Raw genomic sequence first — 14,368 nt, 5'->3', positions numbered from 1 at the left:
CGTTTATATGGACATAGGGTAAGCTTTGCATCAGAACCACTGAATTGATCTCTATCTTGTTATATTATGGGGCCTGAATATTTCTTTAGACTTTCTTTTTTTTCTATATTCTTTAAGAAATAAATAATTTAAGTTACTAGGCCTCTTCCGTTTTTCTTTTACAATTCTACCATAAGAACTCGATTATCGTGAAGGATTGTCCGGCCTTGACAGAGGTCATGTATTCTACTCTGAGTCTTTCTAGTATATTTTATTCAATATAAATTTCATATTAATTTCACCAACTAAATCCTATGAACCAACCCAGCAGTTAAGCTGGTGCACACAACTCCTGATCTGAAATGTATAATTAGATTTTCGTTTCCTCCACAAAAGTCTTGCAACCTGCAGAAATTATATCTGATTTATGATCAAACAGTAGTTATTCCCTCACACTGAGTTTCGCCCTGTTTACAAAAGTAAAAGATAAAAAGACACTTTTCATACTTCACTTCATCACTGGACTATTCTTTATGTAATTTTTTTTTTTTTTATGATTGCAGGTGTCACCTCTCATCAGTTTTAAATGAGATGTTATACCACCATCTACCATGACGGGGCAGTAAAGCTGCGGAGGGCTGATGCAACGAGACAACAAGAAGAAGACTCTACAGCAGTAGCTTGCCGGTTATAAACAAAGTCAGCTGCTTCCGAACATTGTGACATCAAAGGCAGCTGCACTAACCAGTCTCTGTTGACACCGGAAGTGCCTCTACGAGCTACCGGTGGAAGACTGACTCCGGTTTGAACAGTGCAGCTCCGCGTTGACTTCACACCGCACAGGTTTGTTTTACCACAACAGAGCAAGTTATCATTTAAAAAAAAACAAAAGCTAGGTAACGTAAACACTCATATCAGCTAGCTAAAGAGCTAAAGAGCTAACGAGCTAAAGAGCTAACGAGCTAGCTGCAGCCCTTTCTAGAAGCGTCAACAGTGTTGCCATGGTAACACAACGCAACTTCCATCCAGAGGAGTCGTCGCGTGTTTTCAGGATCGAGCTTTAAAAGTTTGGATCGTTTGTTTCCGCAGGAGATCAAAGGAACATGGTGCAGCTGCACGTGAAGCGAGGAGACGAGAGTCAGTTCCTCTTCAGCACCACAGTGGACGTGCTGCTGGACACAGCCATCCAGCAGATTACAGCCATTTACAACGGGAGACTGAAGGTGGAGCGAATATGTTCAGGTGAGATCTACACACAACACACACACACACACATAGACACAAACACAATACATCCCCTAGCCCCTTACCCTAACGTTAACCATCCAGACTAAATGCATAAACCTAATCCTAACTCTAACTCTAACCATCAAACAGTTCATTGGAGTTTTGAGGACCAGCCAAATGTCCTCACAGTGATGGTATAGAACCAAAAGTGTCCCTCATAACTATAGAATGTGCACACACACACACGAAGCTACAGGAGTTTACACTCACTCTACAGGCTTACCTCTGGTGGGCGAGAGAGCTCAACAACCTGCAAATTTAGAAAACACATTTAAATACAGAACACGCTGCAAATTGCAAAAATGACATCAGAAGTTTTTCCAGTGCAACAGGGCACATGAACAAAATGTTTATAGACACTGTGTCCAACAAAAAACGCGAAGGTGTATCAATGTTTAAATGCAAAACTCACATGTCTGCTCTTGTTTCGTTCCCTCAGAGATACCGGAGCTCGCAGACCATGGCGTCACGCTGCCGCCCAACATGCAGGGGCTGACCGCGGAGCAGATCGTGGATCTGAATCTGAGGGACGAGTGGGAGGAGAAGTGCGTTCCCAGCGGAGGAGCAGTGTTAAGGAACGATGAGATGGGGAGAAGGAACGGACATGGTGAGAGTCTGACATGTGATCGAAGCAGTGACGAGGCCCTGGAGTCAAAGTGGGGAGGAGATGCTTCTAGGGTTTTTCATTTTGGAGATTTCATGTGGATATACTGCTGTAGATGGTTTTATGAAGAGGTTAATTGACAGGAAATAGTGTAAAGAAAAAAAAATTGTTTCTATGCAGGCAAGGAAAAAGTGCTAACATTATTTTGGTCCTCTCACCTCTCATGTCTTTGCCCTCTGCAGCTCCCAATGATAAAATGAAAGAGGTGTTGATGAAAACAATGGACGAGGCGAAGGCTCTAATCTCCAAAGTGAGTATGAGAGTTAACACTACAACTTAATTATCTTTTACTCACAGAGTGTAAGATCGGTGCATCTGTCTCTTAATCCTTCAGAAACAAGTTCAGGCCAACGTCTGTGTCACAATGGAGATGGTAAAGGAAGCTCTGGATCAGCTGAGAGGGGCCGTGATGATTGTGTACCCGATGGAGCTGCCTCCTCACGACCCCATCAGGATGGAGTTCGAGGAGCGGGAAGACCTTTCAGGAATGCAGGTTAGAGAGCTGATCCTGTTCCCGGGGTCAGAGTTGAAGCTATGCAACTGTCTCTTTTATTGTTTCTTTATTCATCTTTTTCTTTGTCCTTCTTTCATCTCCCTCTGCCGTCTCCTTCTGTCTCCTGTGTCCCCAGGCGTCTCAGCAGGTGATCACAGAGGACGAGTGCCAGCTCTGGTGGGCGGCCAAGGAGATGCAAAGGGGGAAGAAACTGCAGGACTACGTCGGCAAAAATGACAAGACGAAGATTGTGGTGAAAATCCAAAAGGTAAGAGCAACTTGGAAAATGTATTTGCTACGTGTGAGTCAGTCTATTTGTTGTTTCATGAGGTTGTTTCCCTTCAGAAAGGGCAGGGGGCGCCAGCGAGGGAGCCTCTAGTCACCGAAGAGCAGCAGAAGCAGATGATGATGCACGCCTACAGAAGGCAAGAGGAGCTCAAGGTGAGGAGAAGCACAAACCACCACATTCCTGTTGTTGCTCACTCTACGTCTCTGACCGTCTCCTGGTGACATTTACAGAAACTGGAGGAGACGGACGAGGACAGCAGCCTGGACTCCGACTGGTCGGACAGAGGGGCTCTGAAGAAACAGTTCCAGGGCCTCACCAACATCAAATGGGGGCCGAGATAAAGACCGGCTGCTGGTCCTGGTTCAACTCAGCCTCATATGCAACGAGAGGCCTTTTCTCAGTCTGTTGTTATTTGACGTCTTCCACACGATATTTTATACGTCTGGAAAGTGCCTTGGGATCATAGTTATTATGATTTGGCATACAAATTAAATTGAATAGAGAGGTTTTCATATTGAATTCATATTATATTTCATATAAGTAAGGTTTGTGTTTCTTGATGAACACCTGATGGTTATTTTTAACCAAACTGAAATGTGAAGACATCTGGAAACAAAATGCAACAAAACTTTTAATATAAATCTGATTTATTTTAACCTCAGTCTTCCTGCTGTGTTCCCTCTGATTATTATCACACTGTTCTAAAGCAATTTTTTTTATTAAATCTTTAAACAAATTAAAAGCTACTGTACATTTTTGTTTTGTCAAAAAAATGTCCACTGTAGCGTGTGAATCCAGAATGATCTTACATTTAGTATTAATAGTGTGCTAAGTGTTTCACAAAGACTTGGAAAAGTTCATCCCTTGTGCAGCAGCAAGGATGCAACACCTTTCCTCTCTTTGTCTCCTCTCACTGACACACACACACATAAACCTCTTAAAGTCAGTGCTGCTGTGAGACAGGAAGTTTCCACACAGTAGTTGGTCGTTCCAGTTCTTGTCCCAGCAGGGAAGAGGAAGTGGTCGAGCTCAAAGCGAGAGTGTTTCATTCAGGGTCGGACTCGGGGGAGATGTTGACTCAGCTGAATTCAGAGATGTGTCGCTGGTTTGAAGAAACACGGCCTTAAAACACATCTGGGACACAATGTGAGAATTTAAAGGCTGATTCCACCTCTTTTAGGTTCGATTTAAATGGTCTCTGGTATGAACAGCTGCAAATGTTAATAACCACAATACTGTAGGGAAAACAATGGCATGATATATATATTTTTTTAAACTTTCTTCCAGCAGTTACAAACGATGATCTTTGACATGAAACTGCAAATGTGTGATTTTTACAAAAGGTGTTGGTTTCAACTCCCGTGTTTAAAGCATCACTACGAAGCTTTCACTGAGCAACAGCGCCCTCTGCAGCTGCACCCGGAGATTAACTCAGTTGGGCTCCGTGTCTGAGGTTTTGATGCATTTGTCTCACGCTGTCATACAGCTTTCAAACTTTAACTGAACTTATTTTAAATTCATCCGTGGTCTTTCCTACTTTGTCACAACCCTTGAACTAGGTTCTGACAAACTGAGCTACAGTTCAGCTTCACTCTTCAACTTACTGTACCTGACTCTGATCATTGAAGCCACGACAATCAGTTAGTTCCACACTTCTCACAAGAGAAGAGATGTTTAGGGTGAGGAGTGGGAATGAAAGAGAAGGCATTCTTCATATTCCAGGTCAGTGAACCATCTAACTCATTCTGAAGCTGATGTTTCGAGGTAAAAAAAATCAAATAGTGTTGCTTTAAATCCAGAGGGTAAAGATGAGAGAACATGTGTTTCATGGTTTCCATTTAAACAAAGCAGAGGAGAGATGTTCTTCGCTGCTGTGAGACGCCTCAATGATGAATCAGAACTGTAACATTCTTTGGTGCTGAATGTAAAAAATACTAAATTCTATATTTGTAATTACAGATTCTTTATGTGCCCACATTTTACAGCATTAAAACAGCTATTTCTGCTGTTTCCATAAAACATTACATTCTTCATTAATGAGAAAACTCCTGCAAATACACATAAACATACGTCTCTGAGAGTCTCTTGTTCTGTCTCTGGTCCGTTTAACAGGAGCTGCCGTTCAGGTAGGCGTTCATGGAGATCTCCTGTATGACCATATCTCTGCGCTCGATCCTCTCCGCTCGATCGGCTTCCTCACTCACATTAGTCACTTCCTCCCATTCACACACCACCTTCCGCTCTGTGGTGGAGATTAAAGAACTTTCCGTTCCTTCATCATCATCCTCGTCCTCCTCTTCCTCATCCTCCACCTGGCGTTTTACAGTCTGGCTACAAGACCTGGTTTGGAGTCTGTGATCTCTGACCTGGCGCCCTCTGCAGGTCACACGGACTGATACAGCCAGCAGTGTGAGCAAGAGGCCAACGCACACGCTGGAGGTGAAGAGCAGTGCCGCCATTTCTGGATGCTCTGCATAGAAGACAAACACAGGAGGTGTAAGAAAACATCGACTGTAGATAAACAGATATGACGGGATAGCTCCCCTAAGTGAAACCAAAGCTACTTGATCGCCCCCTGGTGGGTGGCTGCAGTATAGCGCATTAATCCTTTCTCCTCCATGTTAGTGAATAGGATATTGACCAAAAAAGAAATACATTTTAGGCAGATCTTATCACACTGATGTAGGTTCATGTATGTTATTTGATGATATTGAAAAAAAGGGTAAAGTCTAAAAGTCATGATTGACAGCTGACACTGACCGCTATTGGCCAAAGATGGCAGCATTCGCTTGCAGGTTATTTCGGCTTTCATTTTGGATTGTGTAAGGAAGTAGAGATGCATCGTCCATCTTTGTAAACAGTCTATGTTGCAGACCTGCAGGTGGACACTATTTACCTCTGATGTATGTGTAGGTCAGGAGAGAAGTGCTCATCACAGCTCCCGAGTTGCCTGGTCTTCTCGACCCTTTGGCCAAAAGCTCTTCCAGATCTACAGGAGCAGCTGTGGTGAAAATACAAATTACGACATGAAGAAAAGGGAAAAAACCCGGAAGGTGCAAAAGGTCAAATGATGTCGTCACCTTTGTCTGTCTCCACAGGCGGAGACGAGGTGGAGCTGAACACGTCGGGGTCGGCCTCCCTGAGTAAAGACTGTGGGACTGGGAAACAAGACAGAACAGGGTTTCTATTTCTGCAGACTCAGCGATGTTGGTGGATCTACAGTGAACCACTCATCACAAACCATGGAGAGTTCTGTCCAGTTGTGTTGTGACAGCCCACAGGGTTAACACATTGTTTCACACTTGATGGAGACAAGTCAGAAGAAAATAAAATCACCTCCGAGCTCCAGTAACAACCTCGATTTATGATTGGATGACCTCACTGTGCAAAAAAATCACCGGATGTTTAACCAGGAAGTCGGATCTGAGCGCACAGTCTATTATTCCCCGTGTTACTGAATACAGGGAGATAAGAGAAGCTGATGCTGAGATCAGCAGATAAGAATTCACAGAGGGAAACTGTAAATGTTCACCGCTGGAGCCGTCAGATAATGAACGAAGCCAAAAACATGACGTGTTCCTACATTGAAAACTGTCGCACATGGAACACAGGGGCTTGTTCTGTGAAGGAGGAAGCACAGAGAGTCCTACCACAAGAATAGATCACACTGAGGTACTTCCTGGTTCCTGGAAAGCAGGGGTCCCTGAAGGTCTGGTTGCTGACAGCAACAGCACACTTCTGTTTGCCGTGGCAGGACTTGGTCACCGAGTGCACGGCCGCGTGGTCGAGACACTCTGTGGGGACAAAGAGAGAAGACACTCAGAGGCAGCCAATCAGACATGTTGTGTGAGTGTGGGTCTCATTAATGAATACAAAAAAAAAAAAAAGCACTAAATGAGCCTCTGGTGCAGCTTTTTGTTTTCCTAGAATCAGAAATTAAGAAACTGATATTTCCATCTGCTGTAGAACTCCATCTGTGGACACGTAACTATCAGAAGGGAGGGGGGGGGGGGTGTAAACCTAAATGCATGGAAAGGAAATGCTCATGTTTTTATGTTATCATAATGTAATAAGCATCATTTAAACCATATAATGAGAAATTATAATCAGCTGTGAACTCTCTCTAATCTTATTGGTCAGATATTTTCACATTTTATTCTGTTCATCTGTAATTTTATGTTGAAAAATTATTTCGCTTACAAAGTAATCAGTTTAATTTGGCTTCATGAAACATATCAAAATGCTTTACTGTGTGTTTCAACATTAACATTAATATTAGCATTTATTTAAGTGCTGATCTGAGCCCAAAGGCGGAAATGAATAAACCAATAAAACCCGATGTCTCCTGGTTTTTCCGGAGCTATATTCCCGGCTTCACGACTCGTCTGTTAGTCTCCAGCACATGAGAACCCTGAACATCCCGTGGCCTCACCAAAAGGGGGAGGTCTCGTCAGGTGTGAGGGGCAGGTGTCAGCGTGGCCCAGGCTTCTGCCGTAGACAGCTGCATAGATGATCAGCAGCCTGGGGGGCTTACAGCCCAGGACCAGGGTGTCTCCCTCACAGGCCACATGTCTCCTGTGTTCAGCTGAGCGAGGGGAAAAATAGTGATGATGAGGAGGTGGTGACAGCAGGAAACTTAGGGTGAGGGACCACCAGCGAATGTGTGAGAGAAGCTGAGGCAGAAACTAATCAACCGGGACGGGACGTGACAGTTAAAGCTGTTGGGAACCAGGAGGAACACGAGGGAAGCTGCTGAACTCACTGGGTTTACACCTGTAGTCCACGTGGAGGTACTTGGAAGTCCCGGGACAAGGGTCCTTCCCAAACAGCAGGTGATTGACAGGGAGCTGGCAGTCTCTGTGGCTCTGACACTCCGACAGCAGTTTCTGCAAAGGTACGAATTGAGCAGTAAACTGAATAAAGCACACACTGTGACCCAGTTAGAATATAAAAGTGAATCATTTTCCATTCACAGAAACACACCTGCAGAGCGGTGAACGCCGAGCAGCTGTGGTTGTGGGCCCCGAGCGGGGGGTCGGGGTCGGCCCTGCACGCCCACACCTCCCCGCTCCCGTAGAAGGCCGACTGGATGGAGATGGTGGAGTGACGAGGACAGTGGAGACGCAGGGGCTGTCCGTCACACGCGTGGGCCGAGTGGCTGGTGATGATTCTGGACAGGTAGTCTGCGGCACAGAAGGGACATGTTCAGGCTGGAATATGCAGATACAGTATGCAGGTGAATTAAAAGGACAATTCACTAATTTTTACATATGAAGTTTGCTTTAGCTGTTACGAGTAGTTGAACGCAGGATGTGAAAATAGATGTTTAATATTTCCTGTGGCTCTGGGGGGAGTTTTCTCCAGAGCCACAACAACATGAAGACATAACAACATGAAGATACAGATATTTCACTCTAAAGCACCATAATACCAATAAAAACTAAAGTAAATGTTTGATATATTTTAGCATATTGAATATATTTTCCACCAGTGAGTGGATAATTTCTAGAATTACAGTGAGTATGAGTTTCTTTGGAGTTACTCTCCCTATAAATGCCATTTATTTATTTACAAAGGGTTCTTTGTTTTTTCAAGCTCTCTCTCTTGTGATATCTTGTATTTAGTGTCTTGCTCTGTGTGCAATTTTTCTGCTGTAACAAAATCGTTTCACAATTTGGTATCAATAAAGTACATCTATCCATCTATCTTTCAGTCTATCAATCAATCAATCAACCAATCAACCAATCAACCAATCAATCAATCAATCAATCAACCGATCAAACGATTAATCCACTTCTTACTAGAGAAGTCAGCCAGTCCACTCAGGCGTCTGGTCCACAGGAGCAGGCTCAGGTAGAAGAGACAGTGGCTCAGGTCCAGTCCGGGACAAGGACGCGTCCAGCTCATGACTCTCATCCCCGGAGTCCCGGGTCATATTAGAGAGACTCCCCGCGTCAGTGCGGACCGACGGGAGGACTTCACACGAGCCCACGGGTGCACCTCCACCTCTCCTGCAAACTGAAAGCTGGCTTCTCCTCCTCTCAGAAAGCACCACCCGGAGGCGACGGAGCAGAGGAGGTCGGAGCAGAGGAGGTCGGGGGGGAAAGCAGCTGCGTAACAGGTCGCTCCGGACCGAGGTGGTTCCTCCCGGGGCGGATTTGTGAATGGACGCGTGTGGAAAGTGAACAGTAACAGCTGAGTGTGTGTGTTACAGGGTGGGCGTGGCAGATACACAACTATTTTAGATCTGAGAGAGGAGGGAGGGGGCGCACCCAGCGGAATGACGCACACCCAACAACCCCCCCCCCCCCCTCCTCTCTCCTCCACCATGAGGCACATGTTTACCTTTTGGATTTCTTCTGCTCCTGCTCCTCCTCCTTCTTTCTTGCTCCTGAAAATCTAACACATGTCAAGTAAAAACCAGGATTTAGTTTATCTTTGAATTGCTATAACATATTTGTTTATATATTTTTCAGCCATATTTGAGGTTTTAGAGCAGATCCTTAACGTCAGTTGGAAATGGGAAAATCACTGGGTGCTCATGGGCCAAGCAGAGTGGTAGCTGGTTAGGCCTCTACTAGAATATATTGTTTTTCATCCTCTCCCTGCATTTAAATGTCATTTTTTTTAATTTTAACTAGTGTAAATACGTTTTTTTTTGGCTTTCTGTATGATGTTTTTATGATTTTAAAGCCTCTCATGTAGTATTTGTCAAATTGTTTCATACCAGTTCGATGCAGAGGATCTAGAAAACAAACCACCAGCTGCTGCAAATCACCTGAAAAAAAACAACAACCAACAAACGAACCCCACTGGCACCCAGTAGAGTACAGCTGAAGCACTTTGCCCTAACTCATAACAGTCCTCTGAATAATCCCATAATAATTTCAGCAAGAACCATAAAATATTTCCTTGGTTAATTAATGAAAAGGTTTAAGAAAATGAGAAAAAAACATCCTCCCATTTCTCCTTATCCATGGAGAAATTGAAAGAGCTCTTTCTCGACCCGTGTGCCGTCCTTCCACCAATTCAAGTCATTTTTGTTTAATCCTTCTGGCAAACAGCAGCAACAAAATGGACAGGGGGTGAAAACAGAAGCTTCTTGGTGGAGACTGAGCCTAGAGAGAAATTCAGTTGAATCCAAAAAGCACGTGTAGAATTAGATCGGATAAAATATCAGATTATTGTTCTGGATGCTGGTGTTGATCCCCACAACCCCCCCCACTAAGTCAACATCAGTGTTGAGTTACTGCTTCTTTACAGGGACAAAAGCCTCCGTTTGAATGAGTGATATTTTGAATCCGTTTCCTTTCACAAAGTGTCGATGTCTCAAGCGAGGGGTCCTTGAATGAAGCAGGGGGCCTACTGGGTGAACTGGTTCCCCCAGGCTCACATCCATGACCCACTCCATGGTAACCGCTCACTCTCCCTGTCAGACGGACAACAGTCAAGCTGACAGAGACGTCGGGGTCTCCACGCTCGGCTTCACGGTGGGAGACATGCAGGGTGGGGGGAGGAACTCCGAGGTGATATTTTGCATACAAACTGGGCAACAGTTTTGAGCCCCCCTCTCCTAAGTTGGTTCAATTTGCTGTACTTTGGCTTTAGGCGCCCAGGGAGTGGCTCCAAACCCCCTTTATCTGCTGTTATCCCTCCAAAGCCCGAGGAATTTTGTTGTCAAGCTCAAAGACACTTCCTGGATGTTGTTTTGCAGACACTGTTCAGCCACATAGGTCAAACAGGAAGGTTGGAAAAAAAATGCAATGTTTTGAGGTATGGTATATATATATATATACATACATATCTCCAGATGATTCATTTTTACAGCCAATCTATAAGATTATAATAACTTGGAAAAGGATTCTGTCATGTGAAGCCATAAGTGATGATGCAATTTAAAAACCTAAAACCTGCATTTTTCGAGGTATCTCAGCATCTATATACACACAGGGGCAGAAAGACTCCAACGACTGTCGCTGATAAACTTTCAAACTGGGAACACCACTCCTCGATTGCACGACCACAAGATAAAAGACAAAACACTTGATTAGCGTTGATGATGTTTTGAAACAAACAGGAAGAGGCGATAAAGAGAAAAGGTCCAACTGAAGAAAAGAAAGATTATGATTTAGGTTTCCTCCTTATGGCGACATGAGACAAAGGGATAAGACCCAACACAAGGATCGACTGAACTGCATCACCGATAAACTTTATTATTATTTCATCACGGACAGAAAAGCTCCGGCTCAAAACAGAACAGATTATAAATTACAAAGCATCTTCACTTATTACAAAGCATCTTCACTTGAAATCCACATTCATCTCAAGCTGGGCATCAACAGCAGCCTGGAAACAACACAAGATGAAATTAAAAACAGTAAGCAACAACTTCTCAGTCATCATTGTGTAAACTATCTGTTCTGACACTCACCAATTCTCTCTTTGCTTCTTCTATTTTCACCTGAGCAAGAGACGGGTTCTGTGATGGTTAAGAGGGGGAAAAAAGTTTAGTGAAGTCAAACACAGCAACACAAACATCTGGAGACTGGTTCAATTATCCGGCCCAGTTTGATAAGTTTAATTAAGCACTTTAACATGAACTTCTCACAGGTTAGAATCAAGTCAAAGCACTTTGGATTGTTTGGTCTTTCAAACTTTCCAGAGACAAACTAAAAAAACAACGTACTGGGCTGAGATCCATGTACGGCTCCAGTTTCTTTTTCATGGGGATAATTTCTTGTCTCAGAGCGGTGACTTCCTGCAGAGAGAGAAAAATACGATGACCCACTTTTAAATCCCTGACAGCGAACAATGTTAGGACTTCATGTCTACGGCGATGACCATGGTGCACGGGTGTAGATACCTCGGAGAGTTGCACAACAGCCTGGTGGCTGACGGACTTGTCCATGTTCCTCGACACGAGCTGAGCCTGGACAGAAACAGACAGTGAAACTCTGTTTGCTCGTTTAAAGACCTGGTCCACACTGACATTGATACAGACGTGTTGGCATCATCTCCTGTTGTTTAACCAAAGGCAGTAACGTGATGCTCAGATTACAACAAATACTATATCAAAATACAGTCTGTAATTTTTTTTTCTGGACCATTAAAACCAGTAAGTCCACAGGGGAAAGTACAGTGGTACTGCCAGGAGGCTACTTGTACTTTCTGCCCCTTTGGAAACATTGAAAACTTTCTTTCCTGTGGCCCAATTAATGACTCATCACACAGTTGTGATGCTGAGGACATTTTACATGCTGATAAAATAAAGAGCTGGAAAATTATATGAAAACAATTTCTCTGTGACCTATATTAATATATCTATGGTCAGTCAACCCTAAAAGTTCAAACTTTATCAGCCCTCAGTTTAGGATCCGAGACACAGATTTGTATGTGACCAAATCAACATCTTCATTTTAAGATCTGTGATGGTGAAAAACTAAAGTGTGACAAATAGCTCATATATTAGAGATATAACTCTAAAAAACCAACATACCTCGGCCTTCTCCCGTCTGTTGTTCAGCTCTTTGGCCTTTGCCATCACAAAGTCCATGTTGAGGAGCCTCTCCTCTGCTTTAGCGCTCTCCCCTGCCTGAGCTTTAACACTTTTGTTGATATCCCTGATGAGGAGGACGGAGACGTTAAGTACACATGAAGCACAGCCTGTTGCCGACTGACTGTGTGTTTGTTTGAAACGTCCACACTCTTACTCCTGTAAAGTGCTGCGCAGCACCAGAGTGGCTCCGAGTCGCTTTCTGAGCGCCTTGAGTTCCCTCTCCAGTCGCCTGTTGGACTTCTCTGCTTCCAGAAGCTCGTTGGTGAGGTTGTTCACTGCCGGCATGAAGCTACACAAGGAGCAAAGATCGGTTTGAGTTCTTGGAGTGTTTTCCATGTCCCTCTTCAAAAAACACACAAAAAATAGACTTCAAAGCTGTAACACACCTGTCCAGTGATGTGTCCCTCACTCCAAGCACCATAGCATTGTCCACCAAAGCCGACAAGTAGTCTGCAGCGGGCTTCGACAGGCTGGCACTGGACAGGCCGACACCTTGGAGGAGAACTTCCTGCAGATGTGAACCTGGACACCGGAAAAACTGGTTAACTGTCAAAGTGCTGTCAGAACATTGTGGTGTGAATGGATGGACAATTGATTTTGACACAGAAAGCAAACGGTGAATTGTGTGTTTTTAATCCAGCAAAGTGTGTTAAGATATTGAAGTCTGGTTCTCGTCAGTGGGGATGGAACTTCACAAAACAGTGAACTACAGCAGGTTCCTCCATGGAAGCATTTCTGTTGTCGTTTTCACAATTTGCAGCATGTCTCTGTATTTACATGTGTTGTGACTTTTTGATGTGAAGTTGTTTGTTTTAATTTGCTGTGTGATGATCTCTCTCATCCACCGTACTGTTTAGATAAAGTATTAGCATCAAAATAATAACACAAATAAACAGAGGCACTATTTGTGTCAGTCACTTGTTTTAAACCAGCAGCTACATGTGTTAAACCTCAGTTGTGAGTCAGTAACATGTGTTAAACCTCACATGTGATTCACTAACATGCGTTAAACCTCACGTGTGTCAGTAACATGTTCTAAACCTCAGCAGTGTGTCAGTGACATGTTTAAAACCAGCAGCTACATGTGTTAAACCTCATTTGTGAGGCAGTACCATGTGTTTTAAACATCACATGTGTGTCAATGACATGTTTCTATCCAGTTGTGTGTCCCTAACATGTGTTAAACTCTGTTGTGTGTCAGTAACATGTTCTAAACCTCAGTTGTGTCAGTAACCTGTGAGTCAGTGACATGTACTAAATCTCACATGTGTGTCAGCGACATGTTTTTAACCTCAGTTGTGTGTCACTAACATGTTCTGAACCTCAGTTGTGTGTCAGTAAATTGTGAGTCAGTGACCCACCATCCGCCTGATACTCGCATGTCTTCTGCTTCATGTCCTCTATGAGCAGAGCCGTGTCCCCGCAGCGGGCCTCACTGCAGCGGCTCAGCTGGAACAACACGTCCACGGTCCTGGTGTTCACCTCGAACTGAGGCACCGGCTGGTCCCCGAACACCGAGCCCAGCCAGCTGTTCACCTGAGGGAGGGGGGGGGGGGGTAGGATCAACAACACGGCAACAACCGCAGACATTGTATTCAAATGTAAGTGAGACAGTGAACTTTACCGCCTCGATCTTCTCACACATGGCGAATGAAAAGGTGACAAAACAGAAGAGTTGATAAAAGTTTCTGCAGCTCCAACGAGAAACTAGTGTTTTGCTCTTTGGTTTCCCGCCCCTGGAATGTTGTACTTACTTCCGCGTTTCCAGCCAATGACAATCATCTTCTTCGCTCTGTATCCGGGTCACGTTCCAAAGGTGACACTGGGGTCAAGATAATTCACCATAATACCGACTACCACTTCGCTTGAAGGAACCAACATGAACAACAACAAAAAGAAGAAGACAGGGTGTCTCAGAAAACCTCTGAAAAAAGTATTTAAGGTTTTTATTTATTAACGGGTTAATCATCATTATTATTATAAATAATAATTATGTGGTATCAATGTTCTTATTTTACTCAATCCAGCATAAAATTACAAGAAAGCGTCTGCTCATCGACACAAATATAATTTTAAGAGGGGCAAAGATAAAATAAATAT

The 14,368-nt window shown here is 43.9% G+C and overlaps 3 protein-coding genes across 4 annotated transcripts; 1 reads left to right on the top strand and 2 right to left on the bottom strand.

The window, feature by feature from the left end:
- Positions 1–761: 761 nt before the first annotated feature.
- On the top strand, positions 762–3,401 carry cfap298 (cilia and flagella associated protein 298). Its single transcript, XM_062406791.1, has 8 exons — positions 762–822; positions 1,069–1,221; positions 1,706–1,873; positions 2,113–2,180; positions 2,265–2,423; positions 2,560–2,691; positions 2,769–2,864; positions 2,943–3,401. The coding sequence occupies exons 2-8, from the start codon at positions 1,083–1,085 to the stop codon at positions 3,051–3,053; spliced, it is 873 nt and encodes a 290-aa protein (XP_062262775.1). The 5' UTR covers positions 762–822; positions 1,069–1,082; the 3' UTR covers positions 3,054–3,401.
- Positions 3,402–3,441: 40 nt separating this feature from the next.
- Positions 3,442–8,894, bottom strand: eva1c (eva-1 homolog C (C. elegans)). Of its 2 annotated transcripts, none has more exons than XM_062406789.1 (8): positions 8,514–8,894; positions 7,696–7,895; positions 7,475–7,598; positions 7,145–7,297; positions 6,363–6,506; positions 5,793–5,870; positions 5,609–5,701; positions 3,442–5,182 (listed from the first exon to the last, which is right to left on the bottom strand). In XM_062406789.1, exons 1-8 carry the CDS (start codon positions 8,626–8,628, stop codon positions 4,818–4,820), a joined length of 1,272 nt encoding a protein of 423 aa, XP_062262773.1. In that variant the 5' UTR covers positions 8,629–8,894; the 3' UTR covers positions 3,442–4,817. The 2 variants fall into 2 exon arrangements, with proteins under 2 accessions (XP_062262773.1, XP_062262772.1); XM_062406788.1 differs by having other exon boundaries at positions 5,609–5,713; positions 8,514–8,893.
- Positions 8,895–10,900: 2,006 nt separating this feature from the next.
- haus1 (HAUS augmin-like complex, subunit 1) lies at positions 10,901–14,029 on the bottom strand. The gene is made up of 9 exons (XM_062406792.1): positions 13,893–14,029; positions 13,630–13,804; positions 12,655–12,790; positions 12,423–12,557; positions 12,209–12,332; positions 11,576–11,641; positions 11,399–11,470; positions 11,144–11,191; positions 10,901–11,058 (listed from the first exon to the last, which is right to left on the bottom strand). The coding sequence occupies exons 1-9, from the start codon at positions 13,911–13,913 to the stop codon at positions 11,014–11,016; spliced, it is 822 nt and encodes a 273-aa protein (XP_062262776.1). The 5' UTR covers positions 13,914–14,029; the 3' UTR covers positions 10,901–11,013.
- Positions 14,030–14,368: the final 339 nt, after the last annotated feature.

This window comes from Platichthys flesus, chromosome 15 (assembly GCF_949316205.1).
Source record: "Platichthys flesus chromosome 15, fPlaFle2.1, whole genome shotgun sequence".
NCBI classification, from domain to species: domain Eukaryota; kingdom Metazoa; phylum Chordata; class Actinopteri; order Pleuronectiformes; family Pleuronectidae; genus Platichthys; species Platichthys flesus.
The sequence above is the reverse complement of the archived record's forward strand: the minus strand, read 5'-3'. Positions and strand labels throughout refer to the sequence as shown.